The following is an 18,729-nucleotide window of genomic DNA, read 5'->3' as shown; positions in this document are numbered from 1 at the left end:
GGGAGGGGACACCGGGGAGGGGACAGTGGGGACATCGGGGACATCAGGGACAGGGGAGGGGACACCGGGGAGGGGACAGTGGGGACATCGGGGACAGAGGGACACCGGGGAGGGGACACCGCAGGGGACAGTGGGACATCAGAGGGGACAGAGGAGGGGACACCAGGGAGGGGACAGAGGAGGGACAGGGGGAACAAGGGAGGGGACAGAAGGGACAAGGGAGGGGACACGGCAGGGGACACTGGGGAGGGGACAGTGGGGACAGGGGAGGGGCCAGAGGGGAGGGGACACCGGGGAGGGGACATCGGGGACATCAGGGACAGGGGAGGGGACACTGGGGAGGGGACACCAGAGGAGACAGAGGGACACGGGAGGGGACAGAGGGGAGGGGACAGGGGGGACACCGGCGACACGGGAGGGGACACTGCATTGGCACCCACCGGGGAGGGGACACCGCGGTGCCACCCACTGCGCGCCCCTCCCCCAAATCCCCTCCCCATTTTAAGGCCATTTCCACTTTTTTTTTTTAAATTTTTTTTTTTTTGGTCATTTTTTATTTCGCGGCCGTTCAATTCCCCGCGTGAAAAAATAGCTCTGAGCCCCTCCCCCCGCCCCTCCCCCACCCGGGCCCCGGCCCCTCCCCAACCCCCCCCGGGGGCCCCCCCGTTTGGCACAGCCCCTCCCCCCCCTTCCTGAGTCAGAGACCCCCCCCCAAAACGGGGGGCGCGCCCCCCCCCCCCCAAAAAAAACAACCCCGGAGATGGGGGGGGGAGGGGGGATTGCACCGATCCCAGGGGAGGGAGGGGGGTCATGAATATTCATGAGGTGTTAATAAATAGTAATTAAAGGTGGGGGGGAGCTCGTTACAGCGCAGCCCGGGGGGGGAGGGGCTGGAGACCCTCCCCACAAAAAAGCACGAGGCGAGGGGGGGGCCCCCCCCAAACATGCAGCGAACTGGGGGGAGGGGCAGGGAGAGCGGCCAGGGAGCAATTAGTCCTCATTAGCATCTCATTTGCATAGGAGTCATTGCATAAGGCTCCCGCCGCGCTGGGGGGAAGGGATGGAGTGGGGGTTGGGGGAGGGGGGGGGACGCCGATAAATGGGGACCCCCCCTTGGCGGGGAGGGCAGGTTTGGGTTGATTTCAGGGGGTTTTGGGGTTTTTTTGCATATTACAATAAATACCGGCGGGTCGGACATGCAGACATGCTGGTCGGGGGGGAGGGGCGCCCAGGGGGGCCCCACCCCCCAAACTGCCGCCCCCAGGGACCCCCCCGGGGGGGAGAACAGGTTTGGGGGGGTCCCGGCCCCCCCCAAAAGGGGCCGAGGCCTGATTTGGGGGCTGTGGCCTAGTCCCGTTACCATGGAAACACAGCCTGGCCTAGAAGTGAGGGCTCAGGCCTGCTCCTGTTACCATGGAAACGCAGCCTGGCCTCACAGCGAGGGCTCAAGCCTAGTCCCGTTACCATGGAAACGCAGCCTGGCCTTGTAATAAAGCTCAGGCCTGCTCCTGTTACCATGGAAACGCAGCCTGGCCTTGCAAGAGAGCTCAGGCCTGCTCCTGTTACCATGGAAACACAGCCTGGCCTCACAGTGACGGCTCAGGCCTAGTCCAGTTACCATGGAAACGCAGCCTGCCATTGCAGTGAACAGCCAGGCCTAGTCTCGTTACCATGGAAATGCAGCCTGGCCTTGCAGTGAGGGCTCTGGCCTAGTCCTGTTACCATGGAAACGCAGCCTGTACTCACAGTAGAGCTGAGGCCTAGTCCCGTTACCATGGAAACGCAGCCTGTACTCACAGTAGAGCTCAGGCCTAGTCCCATTACCATGGAAACACAGCCTGTCTTCACAGTAGGGCTTGACCTAGTCCTGTTACCATGGAAACAGCCTGATCTCATGGTGATGGTTCAGGCCCTGTCCTGTTATCAGGGAAATGTAGCCCGGCCTTGCAGCAGTACCTAGCCTAGCTCTGTTACCATGGAAACACGGCCTGATGTCAGAATACTGCTCAGGCCTAGTCCAGTCACCATGGAAACACAGCCTGGGACTGTAGTGAGGACTCAGGCTTGATCTTGTAACCATGGAAACACAGCCTGCTCTCGCAGTAAGGACTCAGGCCTAGTCCTGCTACCATGGAAACGCAGGGTGGCTTTAGCCTAGTCCTGTTACCATGGAGACAAAGCCTGGACTAACAGCAGAGCTGAGGCCTAGTCCCATTACCATGGAAACACAGCCTGGACTAACAGACCTCAGGCCTTGTCCTGTTACCATGGAAATGCAGGGTGGCTTTAGCCTAGTCCTGTTACCATGGAGACAAAGCCTGGACTAACAGCAGAGCTGAGGCCTAGTCCTGTTACCATGGAGACAAAGCCTGGACTAACAGCAGAGCTCAGGCCTTGTCTCATTACCATGCAAACACAGCCTGGCCTCGCAGCAGAGCTCAGGCCTGATCCTGTTACCATGGAAACGCACAGCCTGGCCTAGCAATAGAGCTGAGGCCTAGTCCCGTTACCATGGAAACACAGCCTGCCATTGCAGTGAAGAGCCAGGCCTAGTCCCGTTACCATGGAAACACAGCCTGGATTCACAGTAGAGATCAGGCCTAGTCCCGTTACCATGGAAACGCAGCCTGCCTTCACAGTAGAGCTGAGGCCTAGTCCCGTTACCATGGAAACGCAGCCTGGCCTAGCAGTAGAGCTCAGGCCTAGTCCCGTTACCATGGAAACGCAGCCTGCCATTGCAGTGAGGAGCCAGGCCTAGTCCCATTACCATGGAAACGCAGCCTGAACTCCTAGTGGGCCCGGTTTCCCCCCTTCTCCCCCCATCTTGGGGTGACGCTGCCACCACAGGGGGACAGGGGGGACACCCGGGCAGGGCCCTACCTCCGCCGTCGTCCTCCGCCATCGGCGCGTCCGGCGGCTCCAGTTATTGCTTGGGGGGGTGTGGGGAGCCCACGAGGGGGGACACACACGGGGGGGACGGACGGACGGACGGACATCAGGGACACACACAGAAGGGGCACACGAGGTGAGGTGACACCAATTTAGGGGGGGCTCCCCAAGTCCTGAGTGATCATGGAGTGGGGGGGGGGGGACACACGGGGTGGGGGGAACGACAAGGACGCCCAAACCCCCGCGAAACCGGGGCGAGCTTGGAGGGACCCCAAATCTGGGGGACGGGGGACACCCAGTCCAGAAAGTGCAGTGCAGCCTTTGGGGTGACACCGGGGCGGGGGGCTCCCCTCGTCACCCCCTTTCACAGTCTCTTAGGGGGGCACCCCTCCTTTTTAGGGGAGTGGGGGGGGTGGGGTGTCCCCAAAATCACCCCCCCCCTCCATGCCGGGGTGCCCCCTCCCCCCATTGCCACTGATGAGTTTTTTTCCCCATTTTTTGGGGGGAAGGGGGAAGGCAGGAAAAGGGGGTGCGGGGTGGGGGGAGGGGCTGCCCCGCCCCCCCTCAGAGGATGGAGGGGATTGGGGAGCGGGGGCGCCGGGGGGGGCTGGGGGAGCTGAAGGGGGGGCGGCGGGGGCCACCCGCACCCCCGTGATGCTGTTGAGGCTCCGCGACTTCTCGTAGCCTTGGGAGACAAAAAAAATTGGGGGGTCAGTACCCCAAAAAAAACCCCCCCCAAAACTCCCTCAGCCCCTCCCCCCCACGCTTTTCATTTACCAAACCCCCCCAAATTGGGAAACCCCCCCCCTCACAAAAATGGGATGTGGGACCCCACCCCCTCCAAAAATTTGGGACCCCCCCACTCCACCCCAGAAAATTGGGGACCTCCCCCCCCCAAGAATTGGGACCCCTCCCACCCAGGAAATGGGGACCCCTCCCAAAAGTTTGGGACCCCCAAAGATTTGGGACGCCCCCAAAAATGGGGGACCCCATTATTGGGGTGGGGGAGCCCCTCCAGTTGAGGACCCTCCTGCAAATGTGGGGTTCCCCCCTCCCCAGGATTTGGGGCCCCCTCCCCAAAATTTGGGGACCGCACGGGGGGGAACTGAGGAGGCTGAGGGGTGGGTGCACCCCAAAAAAGCCCGGGAGGCTCCCCAGGTGTTTTTAGGGTCCTCAGGTGTGGTTTTTGGGGTTCCCAATTGTGATTTTTGGGGTTCCAATTGTGATTTTTGGGGTCCCCAGGCATTTTTGGGGTTCCCGGGTATTTTTGGGGGGGGTCCCAGCTGCCGCCCCTCCCCCATCCCCCGGTGAAGCAGCGCCGCGGTGCGGGCGGGGGGGGGGCGGGGATTGCGCATGCGCAGCGGTGCGAAGTGGGCGGGACCAGACCCATAAAAGGAGGCGGGGTTATGCGCGGGGGGGCGTGGCCAGGGTGAGGGCGCCCCCTCCCGGCTGACCTGCGGCAACGTCGGGGGTCTCAGGCGGTGACGAGCGCTGGGGACAGAAGGGGAGAGGGGAGGGGTCACCCCGGGAGGGACCCCCCTAATGGGGACAGGGACCCCCTAAAGGGGACAGGGACACCCCTAATGGGGACAGGGACCCCTAATGGGGACAGGGACCCTCTATGGGGACAGGGACACCCCTAATGGGGACAGGGACCCCCTAAAGGGGACAAGGACCCCCTAAAGGGGACAGGGACCCCTAATGGGGACAGGGACCCCCTAAAGGGGACAGGGACCCCCTAATGGGGACAGGGACCCTCTAAGGGGACAGGGACCCTCTATGGGGACAGGGACCCCCTAAAGGGGACAGGGACCCCCTAAAGGGGACAGGGACACCCCTAATGGGGACAGGGACCCTCTAAGGGGACAGGGACCCCTAATGGGGACAGGGACCCTCTAAGGGGACAGGGACACCCCTAATGGGGACAGGGACCCTCTAAGGGGACAGGGACCCCTAATGGGGACAGGGACCCCCTAAAGGGGACAGGGACCCCCTAATGGGGACAGGGACCCCGCTAAAGGGGACAGGGATCCCCTAAAAGGGACAGGGACCTCCCCCGCCCCGCGTGGCATGGGCGGAGCCCGCAGCCAGCCCCGCCCCTTGCACGCGCGTGTGCAAGGGGCACCCAGAGCCCCCCAGCGCCGGGGGGTCTGTGCAAGCTCCGCCCCCCCCCAGTTCGCCCAGTTTGGCCCAGTTTGGACCAGTTCGGCCCAGTCTGGGGGGGCTGTGCAAGCTCCGCCCCCCCAGTTCGCCCAGTTTGGGGGCGCTGTGCAAGCTCTGCCCCCCCAGTTCTCCCAGTTTGGGGGGGCTGTGCAAGCTCCGCCCCCTCAGTTTGGCCCAGTTTGGGGGGGCTGTGCAAGCTCCGCCCCCCCAGTTCTCCCAGTTTGGGGGGGCTGTGCAAGCTCCGCCCCCCCAGTTCTCCCAGTCTGGGGGGGCTGTGCAAGCTCCGCCCCCCCAGTTTGGCCCAGTTTGGGGGGGCTGTGCAAGCTCCACCCCCCCAGTTTGGACCAGTTTGGGGGGTCCCAGACTGGCACATGCAGGAAGGGGGGAGGGAGGATTTGGGGACCCCCCCATGGGGGTATTGGGGTGACATGGGAGGGAGGTTTGGGGACTCCAAAAATATGGGAGTACCCGGGGGTGGGCAAAATTGGTACCCCCAGAATTTGGGGGTGCCCGGGGGGGATTTTTGGGGTATCCGGGAGGGGTTTGGGATACCCAGGGCTGTTTTTGCGGTCCCCAGAGGTCTCCCCTCACCCACCTTTGCGCAGGGGTACCCGGGGGTGTTTTGGGGTACCGGGGGCTGTTTTTGGGGTCCCCCTGACCCACGTTTGCGCAGGGGTACCGGGGAGGGGTTTGGGGTACCGATGTCTGTTTTTGGGGTACCCGGGGCTGTTTTTGGGGTACCGATGGCTGTTTTTGGGGTCCCCCGACCGACCTTTGCGCAGGGGTACCCGGGGGTGTTTTTGGGGTACCAGGGCTGTTTTTGGGGTCTCCCCTGACCCACCTTTGCGCAGGGGTCCCTCGGGGGTGTTTGAGATACCCGGGGCTGTTTTTGGGGTACCGGGGGCTGTTTTTGGGGTCTCCCCTGACCCACCTTTGCGCAGGGGTACCTCGGGGGTGTTTTGGGGTACCTCGGGGGTGTTTTTGGGGTACCTGGGGGTGTTTTTGGGGTCCCCCTGACCCACCTTTGCGCAGGGGTCCCTCGGGGGGTTGGGGTACCTCGGGGGTGTTTTTGGGGTACCCAGGGCTGTTTTTGGGGTCTCCCCTGACCCACCTTTGCGCAGGGGTACCTCGGGGGGGGTTTGACATACCCGGGGCTGTTTTTGGGGTACCGGGGGCTGTTTTTGGGGTCTCCCCTGACCCACCTTTGCGCAGGGGTACCCGGGGGTGTTTTGGGGTACCTCGGGGGTGTTTTTGGGGTACCTGGGGGTGTTTTTGGGGTCTCCCCTGACCCACCTTTGCGCAGGGGTACCCGGGAGGGGTTTGAGATACCCGGGGGTGTTTTTGGGGTACCTGGGGGTGTTTTTGGGGTCCCCCTGACCCACCTTTGCGCAGGGGTCCCTCGGGGGGCGGCGCGTAGTCGGGCCCCAGCAGGAAGCACGCTCGGTCCCGGCCGCAGCGCTCGCGGCCGCCCCCGGGCGCGCTCTGGGGGGCGCCGCCCGCGCCGCGCTCCTCGGGGGACAGGGGCTGGTCGATGGGGGGGCAATCCTCCTGCGCCAGCGCCGCGCGGCCCGCCTCGCCGTTCGGCCGGGACTCTGCAACGGGGGGGACACGGGGTTGGGGGGGACCCCGAAACTGGGGTGGGGGGACACGGGGTTGGGGGGAACCCCGAAACTGGGACAGGACTCTGCAATGGGGGGGGGACACGGGGTTGGGGGGACCCCGAAACTGGGGTGGGGGACACGGGGTTGGGGGGGACCCTGAAACTGGGGTGGGGGGACACGGGGTTGGGGTGGGGGGACACGGGGTTGGGGGGGACCCCGAAACTGGGGCGGGACTCTGCAACATGGTGGGGGGACACGGGGTTGGGGGGGACCCCGAAACTGGGGCGGGACTCTGCAATGGGGGGACACGGAATTGGGGTGGGGGACCCCGAAACTGGGGTGGGGGGACACGGGGTTGGGGGGGACACGGGGTTGGGGTGCAGGACCCCGAAACTGGGGTGGGGGGACACGGGGTTGGGGGGGACCCTGAAACTGGGGTGGGGTACACGGGGTTGGGGTGCGGGACCCCGAAACTGGGACGGGACTCTGCAACATGGTGGGGGGGGACACGGGGTTGGGGGGGAACCCCGAAACTGGGGTGGGGGACACGGGGTTGGGGGGACCCTGAAACTGGGGTGGGGGACACGGGGTTGGGGTGGGGGGGACACGGGGTTGGGGGGGACCCTGAAACTAGGGGCGGGACTCTGCAACATGGGGGGGGGACACGGGTTTGGGGGGGACCCCGAAACTGGGGCGGGACTCTGCAATGGGGGGGGGACATGGAATTGGGGTGGGGACCCCGAAACTGGGGTGGGGGGACACGGGGCTGGGGTGCGGGACCCCGAAACTGGGACGGGACTCTGCAACATGGTGGGGGGGGACACGGGGTTGGGGGGGACCCCGAAACTGGGGTGGGGGGACACGGGGTTGGGGGGGACCCCGAAACTGGGGCGGGACTCTGCAATGGGGGGGGGGACACGGGGTTGGGGGGACCCCGAAACTGGGGTGGGGGGACACGGGGTTGGGGGGAACCCTGAAACTGGGGTGGGGGGACAAGGGGTTGGGGTGGGGGGACACGGGGTTGGGGTGCGGGACCCCGAAACTGGGGCGGGACTCTGCAACATGGTGGGGGGGGACACGGGGTTGGGGGGGACCCCGAAACTGGGGTGGGGGGACACGGGGTTGGGGGGAACCCCGAAACTGGGGTGGGGGGACACGGGGTTGGGGGGAACCCCGAAACTGGGACAGGACTCTGCAATGGGGGGGGGACACGGGGTTGGGGGGAACCCCGAAACTGGGGTGGGAACCCCCCCGTTGGGCCGGGACTCTGCAACGGGGGGGACACGGGGTTGGGGGGGAACCCCGAAACTGGGACGGGAACCCCCCCCGAAATTGGGATGGAATTCTGCAACGGGGGGACACGACACTGGGGGAACATGGAATTGGGGTGGGAACCCCGAAATGGAGATGGGAACCCCGAAATTGGGGTGGGGACCCCGAAATTGGGGTGGGGACCCCCTGTTGGGCCGTGACTCTGCAACATGGGGGGGACACGGGGTTGGGGGAGGACCCCGAAACTGGGATGGGGGGACACGGCATTGGGGTGCGGGACCCCGAAACTGGGACGGGATTCTGTAATGGGGGGACACGGGATTAGGGTGGGAACCCCGAAATTGGGATGGGAACCCCGAAATTGGGATGGGGGGACACGGGATTGGGGTGGGAACCCCGAAACTGGGGTGGGAACCCCGAAATGGGGATGGGAACCCCAAAACTGCCTCAATAAGCCCAAAAGCCACCAAAATCCCCCTTCAAACTCCCCCCAAAATTCACTGAACTTCCCCAAACCCCTTCAGATTACACCACAACCACCTAAAATCCCAAAAAGTCTGTCCCAAACATCTCCAAAATCCACTGATACCCCACAAAATTCACCAAATCCCCCACAAGTCCCCCAAAATTCACTGAATTTCCTTTCAAACTCCCCAAAACCCCTTAAAACCCCACCAAACCCCCCCAAACTCCACCAAAAACCCCTAAAATCCACTAAATTCCCTCCAGAAGGCCCTCAAATGTCCCCCAAACCAGTCCAAGCTCTACCAAGACCCCCTAAAACCCACTAATTCCACCCTAAACCCCTCTAAAACCACCCCAAACCCCTCCAAACTCTACCACACCCCCTAAACCGCCCAAACCCACCCAAACTCACCCCAAACCCCACCAACCTCCCCCAAACCCCCTCCAAACTCTACCAAGCCCCCCCAAACCCCACTAAACCCACCCCAAACCTCCCCAAACCCCTTCAAACACTGCCAGCTCCCCCCAAACCCTACCAAGACCCCCTAAATCCGCCCAAACCCACCCCAAACCCACCCCAAACCATCCCAAACCCCGCCAGCCCCACCCCCAAACCCCACCAACCCCACCCCAAACCCCACCAACCCCACCAAACCACCCCCTAACACCCCCAAACCCACCCCAAACCCCACCAACCCCTCCAACCCCACCCCAAACACCCCCAAACCCACCCCAAACCCCACCAAACCCCACCAAACCCACTCCAAACCCCACCAACCCCACCCCAAACCCCCCCAATCCACCCCCCAAACCCCACCAACCCCACCAAACCACCCCCTAACACCCCCAAACCCACCCTAAACCCCACCAACCCCACCCCAAACCCCACAAACCCCACCCCAAACCCACCCCAAACCCAACGAAACCCACCCCAAACCACCCCCAAACCCCACCAACCCCACCAAACCACCCCTAACACCCCCAAACCCACTCCAAACCCCACCAACCCCACCCCAAACCCCCCCAATCCCCCCCCAAACCCCACCAACCCCACCAAACCACCCCCAACACCCCCAAACCCACCCCAAACCCCACCAAACCCCACCAACCCCTCCAACCCCACCCCAAACACCACCAACCCCACCAAACCACCCCCTAACACCCCCAAACCCACCCCAAACCCCCGCCAGCCCCACCCCAAACCCCACCAACCCCACCCCAAACCCCACCAAACCCACCCAAACCCACCCCAACCCCCAAACCCACCCCAACCCCCCCCAACACCCCCAAACCCCACCAACCCCACCCCAAACCCCAACCCACCCCAAACCACTCTCTAACACCCCCAAACCTCCCCAAACCTACCCCCAAACCCCCCAATCCACCCCCAAACCCCACCAAACCCCCACCAACCCCTCCAACCCCACCCCAAACACCCCCAAACCCACCCCAAACCCCACCAAACCCCACCAAACCCACTCCAAACCCCACCAACCCCACCCCAAACCCCCAATCCACCCCCAAACCCCACCAACCCCACCAAACCACCCCCAATCCACCCCCAAACCCCACCAACCCCACCCCAAACCCCCCAATCCACCCCCAAACCCCACCAACCCCACCAAACCACCCCTAACACCCCCAAACCCACCCCAAACCCCACCAAACCCCACCAACCCCTCCAACCCCACCCCAAACACCCCCAAACCCACCCCAAACCCCACCAAACCCCACCCCAAACCCACCCCCTAACACCCCCAAACCCACCCCAAACCCCACCAAACCCCACCAACCCCACCCCAAACCCCCAATCCACCCCCAACCCCACCAACCCCACCAAACCACCCCCTAACACCCCCAAACCCACCCCAAACCCCACCAAACCCCACCAACCCCTCCAACCCCACCCCAAACCCCACCAATCCACCCCCAAACCCCACCAACCCCACCAAACCACCCCCTAACACCCCCAAACCACCCCCTAACACCCCCATTTTTGGGCGCCGCTACCGGCGGTTGATCTCCACCACCTCCTCCTGGGCCAGGGGACAGGCGGCGCCCGGCGCCGAGGGCTCCCGGCGGCGTTGGGGCCCGAGCCCGGCGAGCCGTAGCCGGGCGAACCGGGCTGGGGCGGCCTGGGGATGTGTTTGTTCTTCTTCTTGGGCAGCTTCTGCTTGGCCATGGCCAGCGAGTAGTACATGCGGAAGTTGTTGACGATGACGGGCACGGGCATGGCGATGGTGAGCACGCCGGCCAGCGCGCACAGGGCGCCCACCAGCATGCCCGACCACGTCATGGGGTACATGTCGCCGTAGCCCAGCGTGGTCATGGTCACCACGGCCCACCAGAAGCCGATGGGGATGTTCTTGAAGTAGGTGTGGCGCGAGCCGGTGACGTCGTCGGGGTCGGCGCCGATGCTCTCGGCGTAGTAGATCATGGTGGCGAAGATGAGCACGCCGAGGGCGAGGAAGATGACGAGGAGCAGGAACTCGTTGGTGCTGGCGCGCAGCGTGTGGCCCAGCACGCGCAGCCCCACGAAGTGGCGCGTGAGCTTGAAGATCCTGAGGATGCGCACGAAGCGCACGACGCGCAGGAAGCCCAGCACGTCCTTGGCCGCCTTGGAGGACAAGCCCCGCAGGCCGACCTCCAGGTAGAAAGGCAAGATGGCCACGAAGTCGATGATGTTGAGGCTGCTCTTGATGAAGTCGCGCTTGTCCGGGCAGAAGCTGACGCGCATGAGGAACTCGAAGGTGAACCAGACCACGCAGAGCCCCTCGACGTAGGTGAGGAAGGGCTCGGTCTCCACCTCCACGGCCACCTGCGTGCCCGTCTCGTTGCCCGTGGTCACCGTCTCCGTCTTGTTGATGACGCGGTTGAAGGCCTCGTGCGTCTCCAGGCAGAAGGTGGTGATGGAGATGAGGATGAAGAAGAGCGAGGCGAAGGCCACGTACTGGGGGTGACAGGGAGAGGGGTTGGGGGGTTTAGGGGGACTGGAGACCCCCAGAAAGCTCCCATGGGTGAGCAGCGAGGGGAAATTTTTGGGGTTTTGGGGGTTTTGAGCGCCCCAAAATCAGTGACAACCCTCCCGCCCAAAACATTGATTGATGTTCAAGTTGTGACCCCCCCCAAATCACTGACACCCCCAAATATTCATGGGGGCTCAGCTGAGTTCTGACCCCCCCAAATCACTGACACCCCCAAATATTCATGGGGGAGGGGCTCAGCTGAGTTCTGACCCCCCCCAAATCACTGACACCGCCAAATATTCATGGGGGGGCTCAGCTGAGTTCTGACCCCCACCAAATCACTGACACCCCCAAATATTCATGGGGGAGGGGCTCAGGTGAGTTCTGACCCCCAAATCACTGACACCCCCAAATATTCATGGGGGAGGGGCTCAGCTGAGTTCTGACCCCCCCCAAATCACTGACACCCCCAAATATTCATGGGGGAGGGTCTCAGCTGAGTTCTGACCCCCCCCAAATCACTGACACCCCCAAATATTCATGGGGGAGGGTCTCAGGTGAGTTCTGACCCCCCCCAAATCACTGACACCCCCTCCCACCCAAAGCATTGATTGATGTCCAAGTTGTGACCCCCCCCAAATCGCTGACACCCCCAAATATTCATGGGGAAGCTCAGTTGAGTTCTGACCCCCCCAAAAATGCCCTGAACCCCCAGAATGATGCCCCAAAAATGCCCTGACCCCCCAGAATGACCCCCCCAATTCACTGACACCCCCAAATATTCATGGGGGGGCTCAGTTGAGTTCTGACCCCCCCAAAAATGCCCTGAACCCCCAGACTGACCACCCCAATTCACTGACACCCCCAAATATTCATGGGGGGGCTCCTCTGTTTGAGTTCTGACCCCCACAAATCACTGACACCCCCAAATATTCATGGGGGAGGGGCTCAGCTGAGTTCTGACCCCCCAAATCACTGACACCCCCAAATATTCATTGGGGAGCTCAGCTGAGTTCTGACCCCCCCCAAATCACTGACACCCCCAAATATTCAGGGGGGGGCTCCTCTGTTTGAGTTCTGACCCCCCCCAAATCACTGACACCCCCAAATATTCATGGGGGAGGGGCTCAGCTGAGTTCTGACCCCCCCCAAATCACTGACACCCCCTCCCACCCAAAGCATTGATTGATGTCCAAGTTGTGACCCCCCCCAAATCGCTGACACCCCCAAATATTCATGGGGAAGCTCAGTTGAGTTCTGACCCCCCCAAAAATGCCCTGAACCCCCAGAATGATGCCCCAAAAATGCCCTGACCCCCCCAAAAATGCCCTGAACCCCCAGAATGACCCCCTCAAATCACTGACACCCCCAAATATTCATGGAGGGGCTCCTCTGTTTGAGTTCTGACCCCCCCAAATCGCTGACACCCCCAAATATTCATGGGGGAGGGTCTCAGGTGAGTTCTAATCCCCCCAAATCACTGACCCCCCCCAAAAAAATGCCCTGAACCCCCAGACTGACCCCCCCAAATTGCTGACACCCCCATAAATTCATTGGGGGGGGCTCAGTTGGGTTCTGACCCCCCCAAATCCCTGACACCCCCCAAAAAATGCCCTGAACCCCCAGATTGACCCCCCATTTAATGAGGGAGGGGGGACACGGGGGGACACAGGTTTGGGGACACATGGGGGGCGGGCACTTTGGGGGGGACATGGGGGACGGGGGGTTGGGGACATTTTGGGGGGGTTACAGAGATTTGGGGACATTTTGGGGGGGGGAACATGGGACAGGGGGGGTTGGGGACATTTTGGGGGGGGCACAGGGGGGGTTCGGGAACATTTTGGGGGGGACACAGGGGACAGGGGGGGTTTGGGGACACGAAGGGGGGGGCAGGACAATGTTGCAGGCCATGCGGGGGGGGGAGGATATTTGGGGACATGCGGGGGACACACGGGACGGGAGGGGGCTTGGGGACATTTTGGGGGGGACACAGGGGACGGGGGGGTTGAGGAAATTTTGGGGGGGGCTTACAGAGGGTTGGGGACACAGGGGGGTTTGGGGACACAAAAGGGGTGGGGGGGGCAGGACAATATTTAGGCCATGCCGGGGGGGGGGGGGGAGGATATTTGGGGACATCGCGGGGGGACACAGGGGACAGCGGGGGGGGGATCTAGGCCAGGCTGGGGGGGTTGGGGACACTTGGGGGGGACACAGGGGACAGCGGGGGGGGATGGGATCTAGGCCAAGGGGGGGGGGGCGATTTAGGCCACACACGGGGGGGACACGGAGGGGGGGATGTAGGACAGGCCGGGGGGGGGGGGCACCGCAGTGCGGTCCCGGCCCCGCTGCGGCAGGATCGGGGCCAGCGGCTGCGGGGACACCGGGGACACCGCAGGGGGCGTTGGGGACATTGGGGGGCATGCAGAGAAAATCGGGCTCCCCCCCCCATCCCATCATCCCCCCCATGGCGTCCTCGTGTCCTCCCATCACCCCCAATGCCGTGTCCCCCAACCCCCCCCCCCCCGCAGTGTCCCCAGTGTCCCCTCAAAGCCACCCCCAAAGTCCCCACAGCGTCCCCTCAGTGTCCCCTCAAAGCCACCCCCAAAGTCCCCTCGGTGTCCCCTCAAAGCCACCCCCAAAGTCCCCTCGGTGTCCCCTCAAAGCCACCCCCAAAGTCCCCGCAGTGTTCCCTCAAAGCCACCCCCAAAGTCCCCACAGCGTCCCCTCAGTGTCCCCTCAAAGCCACCCCCAAAGTCCCCTCAGGGTCCCCAGTGTCCCCTCAAAGCCACCCCTCAAAGTCCCCTCAGGGTCCCCTCAAAGCCACCCCCCAAAGTCCCCTCAGGGTCCCCTCAAAGCCACCCCCAAAGTCCCCTCGGTGTCCCCTCAAAGCCACCCCTCAAAGTCCCCTCAGGGTCCCCTCAAAGCCACCCCCAAAGTCCCCTCAGGGTCCCCAGTGTCCCCTCAAAGCCACCCCCCCAAAAAATATTTCTGTGGTGTTGCTGAGCCCCCCCCCCCGGCAACTCAGAGACTCCACAAATGCATTCAAAGCCCCCCCAAAATCAGCTCAGAGACCCTCAAAACCCCCCCCGATCCTCCTAAACATCCTCAGGAGACCCCTGAGTTCCCTCATGGACCCCAAAGCTCCTCAAAACCCCCCCAAACCCACTCAGAGACCCCAAATTCCCCCACAGACCCCAAAACCCACTCAGAGACCCCAAATTCCCCCACAGACCCCAAAACTCCTCAGAGACCCCCAAATCTCCTCAGAGACCCCAAAACCCACTCAGAGACCCCCAAAACTCCTCAGACACCCCCAAATCTCCTCAGAGACCCGCCAAAAACCCACTCAGAGACCCCCAAACCTCCTCACAGACCCCCAAACCGACTCAGAGACCCCAAAACCCCACTCAGAGACCCCAAATTCCCCCACAGACCCCAAAACCCACTCAAAGACCCCAAAACCTCCTCAGAGACCCCTAAACCTCCTCACAGACCCCCCAAACCCCTTCAGACACCCCTAAACCCCCTCAAGACCCCCTGAACCCCCTCAAAATGCCCTAAAACCCCTCAGACACCCCCAAAACGCACCCAGAGCTCCTCTAAACCCCTCCCAGCGCCCCTAAACCCCCTCAGACGGCACTCAAACCCCCCCAGAGCCCCTAAATCCCCTCAAAGATCCCTTAAAACCCTCACAGACCCCCCAAATCCCCCTCAGACCCCCCAAATCCCCCTCAGAGATGTCCTAACCCCTCTCAGAGCCCCCCTAAATCCCTTCAGAGCCCCCCTAGACCCCGTCAGAGCGCCCCTAGACCCCCTAAACCTCTTGGGAAGTGTCTTAATCCCCTCAAACACCCCCTAACCCCCCTCGAAATGCCCCAAACCCCCTCAGAACCCCCCCAAAACCTGAGAGATTCCCATTGCAAACCCACAAAATCCCCTAAACCCCCTCAAAATGCCCTAAACCCCCTCAGAACCCCCCCAAAACCTGAGAGATTCCCGTTGCAGACCCACAAAATCCCCTAAACCCCCTCGAAATGCCCCAAACCCCCCCTGCAGACCCCTTTAATCCCCTCACATCCCCCCCCCCCAAACCCCGTCAGAGACCCCTGTGCGCCCTCAAAATCACTTTAACACCCCCAAAAGTCCCTCAGGGACGTCCTTAACTCCCCTCTGGAACGTCCTAAACCACCTCAGGACCCCCCTGAACCCCCTCAGAGATGCCCCAAACTCCTCTCAGAGCCCCCCTTGAATTCACATTTCGCCCCCCAAAATCACCTCAGAGCGCCCCTAACCCTCTCGGAGATGCCCTAAACCCCTCACGTCCCTCCTAAAACCCTTCAGAGATGCACAAAATCCCTCGGAATTCGCTTTTAATTCCCTTAAAATTCCTCCTAAAGCCCTCTAACTGTCCTAACCCCCCCTCAGACCCCTCGCGTCTCCCCTCAGAGCCCCCCGGCCCCTCTCACAGTGATATAAAACCCCCTAAATCCCCTCAGAGATGCCCCAAACCCCCTCAGACACCCCCAAATCCTCTCACAGCCCCCCAAATTCCCCTCAGGGCCCCCCTAAAAGTCGTCAGTCGCCTTTAAACACCCTCACATCCCCTCAGAAAAACATCAGAGATGCCCCAAACCCCTTCAGACACCCCCAAATCCTCTCACAGCCCCCCAAATTCCGCTCAGGGATGCCCCAAACTCCTCTGGAGCTCCCCCAACCTCCCTAAACCTCTTCGGAGCACCCCCAAATCCTCTCAGAAGTGCCTTAAACCCCTCTGGAGTGCCTCTAAACCCCCTCACAGCGCCTCAGGACTCCTCCGGAGATGCTCTAAACCCCTTCAGAATGTCTCTAAACCCCTCACAGCCCACAAAGGTCCCCTCACAGTCCCTCAAGACCCCCTCAGAGATGCCCTAAAACCCTCTAAAATACCCGAAACTCCTTCATAACCCCTCAGGGCCCCCTCAGAAATGCCCTAAACCCCTTCAGAGCTGCTCTAAATCCCTCTAGAGCCCCCAAGACCCTTCAAAAATGTCCTAAACCCCTTCAGAGGTGCTCTAAATCCCTCTAAAGACCCCCAAACCCCCTCAGAAATGCCCTAAACCCCTTCAGAGCTGCTCTAAACCCTTCTAGAGCCCCCAAGACCCCTCAGAAATGCCCTAAACCCCTTCAGAGCTGCTCTAAACCCCTCTAGAGCCCCCCAAACCCCCTCAGAAATGCCCCAAACCCCTTCAGAGCTGCTCTAAATCCCTCTAAAGACCCCCAAACCCCCTCAGAAATGCCCCAAACCCCTTCAGAGCTGCTCTAAATCCCTCTAAAGACCCCCAAACCCTCTCAGAAATGCCCCAAACCCCTCTAAACCCGCTCAGAAATGCTCTAAACCTCTCTAGAACCCCTAAGACTCCTTCAGAGATGCCCTAAACCCCTCTAAACCCCCTCAGGACTGCTCTAAACGCCTCTAAAGCTCCCCCAAACCCCCTCAGAAATGCCCTAAACCCCTCTAGAGCCCCCTTAAGCCCCTCCACAGCCCCCAAGAGCCCTTCAGAGCCACCCTAAACCCCTCTAAAGCCCCCCAAACCCCTTCAGAAATGCCCTAAACTCCTCTAGAGCCCCCTTAAAGCCCCCAAGACCTCTTCAGGGCTGCACTAAATGCCTCTAAACCCCCTCAGAAATGCCCTAAACCCCTTCAGAGCTGCCCTAAACCTCTCTAGAGCCCCCTTAAAGCCCCCAAGATCCCTTCAGGGCTGCATTAAACCCCTCTAAATCCCCTCAGAAACGCCCTAAACCCCTTCAGAGCCGCCCTAAACCTCTCTAGAGCCCCCTTAAAGCCCCCAAGATCCTTTCAGGGCTGCACTAAACGCCTCTGAACCCCCTCAGAGCCGCCCTAAACCCCTTCAGAGCCCTCTTAAAGCCCCCAAGACCCTTTCAGGGCCACTCTAAACTCCCTCAGAAACCCCTAACCCCCCTCACACCCCCCCTAAACCCCTCTAAATCCCCTCTAAACCCCCTAATTCCCCTCAGACCCCCTCTAAACCCCCCTCAAAGCCTCACCCTGGCCATCCTGGACGAGTAGGGATCCTCGAAGAGCGCCCAGAGCTTGGGCCGCCACCGCCGCCACCAGCTGGCCTGCCGGCCCTCCTCCAGGCACAGCCGCTTGGGCTCGGCCGGTTCGGGCGGGCCGGGCCCCTCGGGGCTCTCGAAGCTGTCCAGGGCCTCCTCGGCGTCGCGGTGCTGCCGGTAATTCATCCAGCAGCAAGCCTCCACGTCCGTCTCGTCGATGCCCCAGAAGGCGAGCTCCTCCTCGAAGAGCGGCCCGCACACGTCGGCCGGGCAGTGCAGCTTGCCGGTGCGGTAGTAGTTGAGCACGTAGGCGAACACGGCGGGGTGGCGGTCGAAGAAGAATTCGCCGTTGCCGGCATCGTAATCGAAGCGGGCGGCGGCGCCCGGTTCGGCCAGGCCGGCCAGGCGGGTGCCGGGCAGCGTCTGCAGGGTGCTGCGGTAGGTCTCATGGCGGACGCCGCCGACGTTGATCACCACTTTGTCGCGCTCGGCTTGCCAGCCCATGGCGAGAGTCGCGACGGGAGGAGGGGGCGAGAGTCGCGATAGGAGGAGGGGGCGAGGGGAGGGAGAGGGGACGGCGGGTGCCGCATCCCGGCGCGGCGGGGAGGGCGCGGGGGGCGCAGGCGCGGCGGGGACGCGCCCACACCGTGAGGGGAGGGCACGCCCACTCTGAGGGGAGGGCACGCCCACCGTGAGGGGGAAAGCCCGCCTTTATGGAGGCCACGCCCGCCGTGAGGGGAGAGCACGCCCACACTGAGGGAAGACCACGCCCACTCTGAGGGGAGGACACGCCCACCGTGAGGAGGAAAGCCCGCCTTTATGGAAACCACGCCCATACTAAGGGGAGGGTACACACGCCATGAGGGGAGGACACGCCCACCGTGAGGGGAAAATGCCCGCCTTTGTGGAAACCACGCCCACATTGAGGGGAGGGCACGCCCACACGGAGGGAGGACACGCCCACCGTGAGGGGAAAATGCCCGCCTTTGTGGAGACCACGCCCACACTGAGGGAGGACACGCCCACCGTGAGGCGAGGACAGGACCACTCTGAGGGGGGAAGCAACTATTTATGGAAACCACGCCCACCGTGAGGTGAAGACACGCCCATTCTGAGGTGCGGTCACGCCCACCCACGCGGTGAAGTCTGCCCTGAGAGAAAGCCACGCCCACCGCGAGATGAGGCCACACCCACTTCACAAAGCCCCGCCCATAATAGAGACCCACCCCTCCATTTAAGGAAGCTCCGCCTCCCCCATGCCCCGCCCATCAATGGGGGGAAATTGTGGGGGGGGTACTGGGTGGGCAGGGGGTGTCACT

General features: G+C 62.5%; 1 protein-coding gene across 1 annotated transcript; it reads right to left on the bottom strand.

Annotated features, from left to right (window-relative positions):
- Window positions 1-3,453: 3,453 nt before the first annotated feature.
- LOC115916662 (potassium voltage-gated channel subfamily C member 1-like) lies at window positions 3,454-18,013 on the bottom strand. The gene is given in 6 exon segments (XM_030970377.1): window positions 3,454-3,515; window positions 3,518-3,574; window positions 6,435-6,649; window positions 10,404-10,485; window positions 10,488-11,340; window positions 17,402-18,013. Coding segments are annotated over 6 exon segments (1,782 nt in total). The 5' UTR covers window positions 17,915-18,013.
- Between the last annotated feature and the right edge of the window lie 716 nt (window positions 18,014-18,729).

The sequence above is a fragment of the Camarhynchus parvulus genome, unplaced genomic scaffold (assembly GCF_901933205.1).
Source record: "Camarhynchus parvulus unplaced genomic scaffold, STF_HiC, whole genome shotgun sequence".
Taxonomy (NCBI): Eukaryota; Metazoa; Chordata; class Aves; order Passeriformes; family Thraupidae; genus Camarhynchus; species Camarhynchus parvulus.
This window is presented reverse-complemented; position numbering and strand designations above follow the sequence as displayed.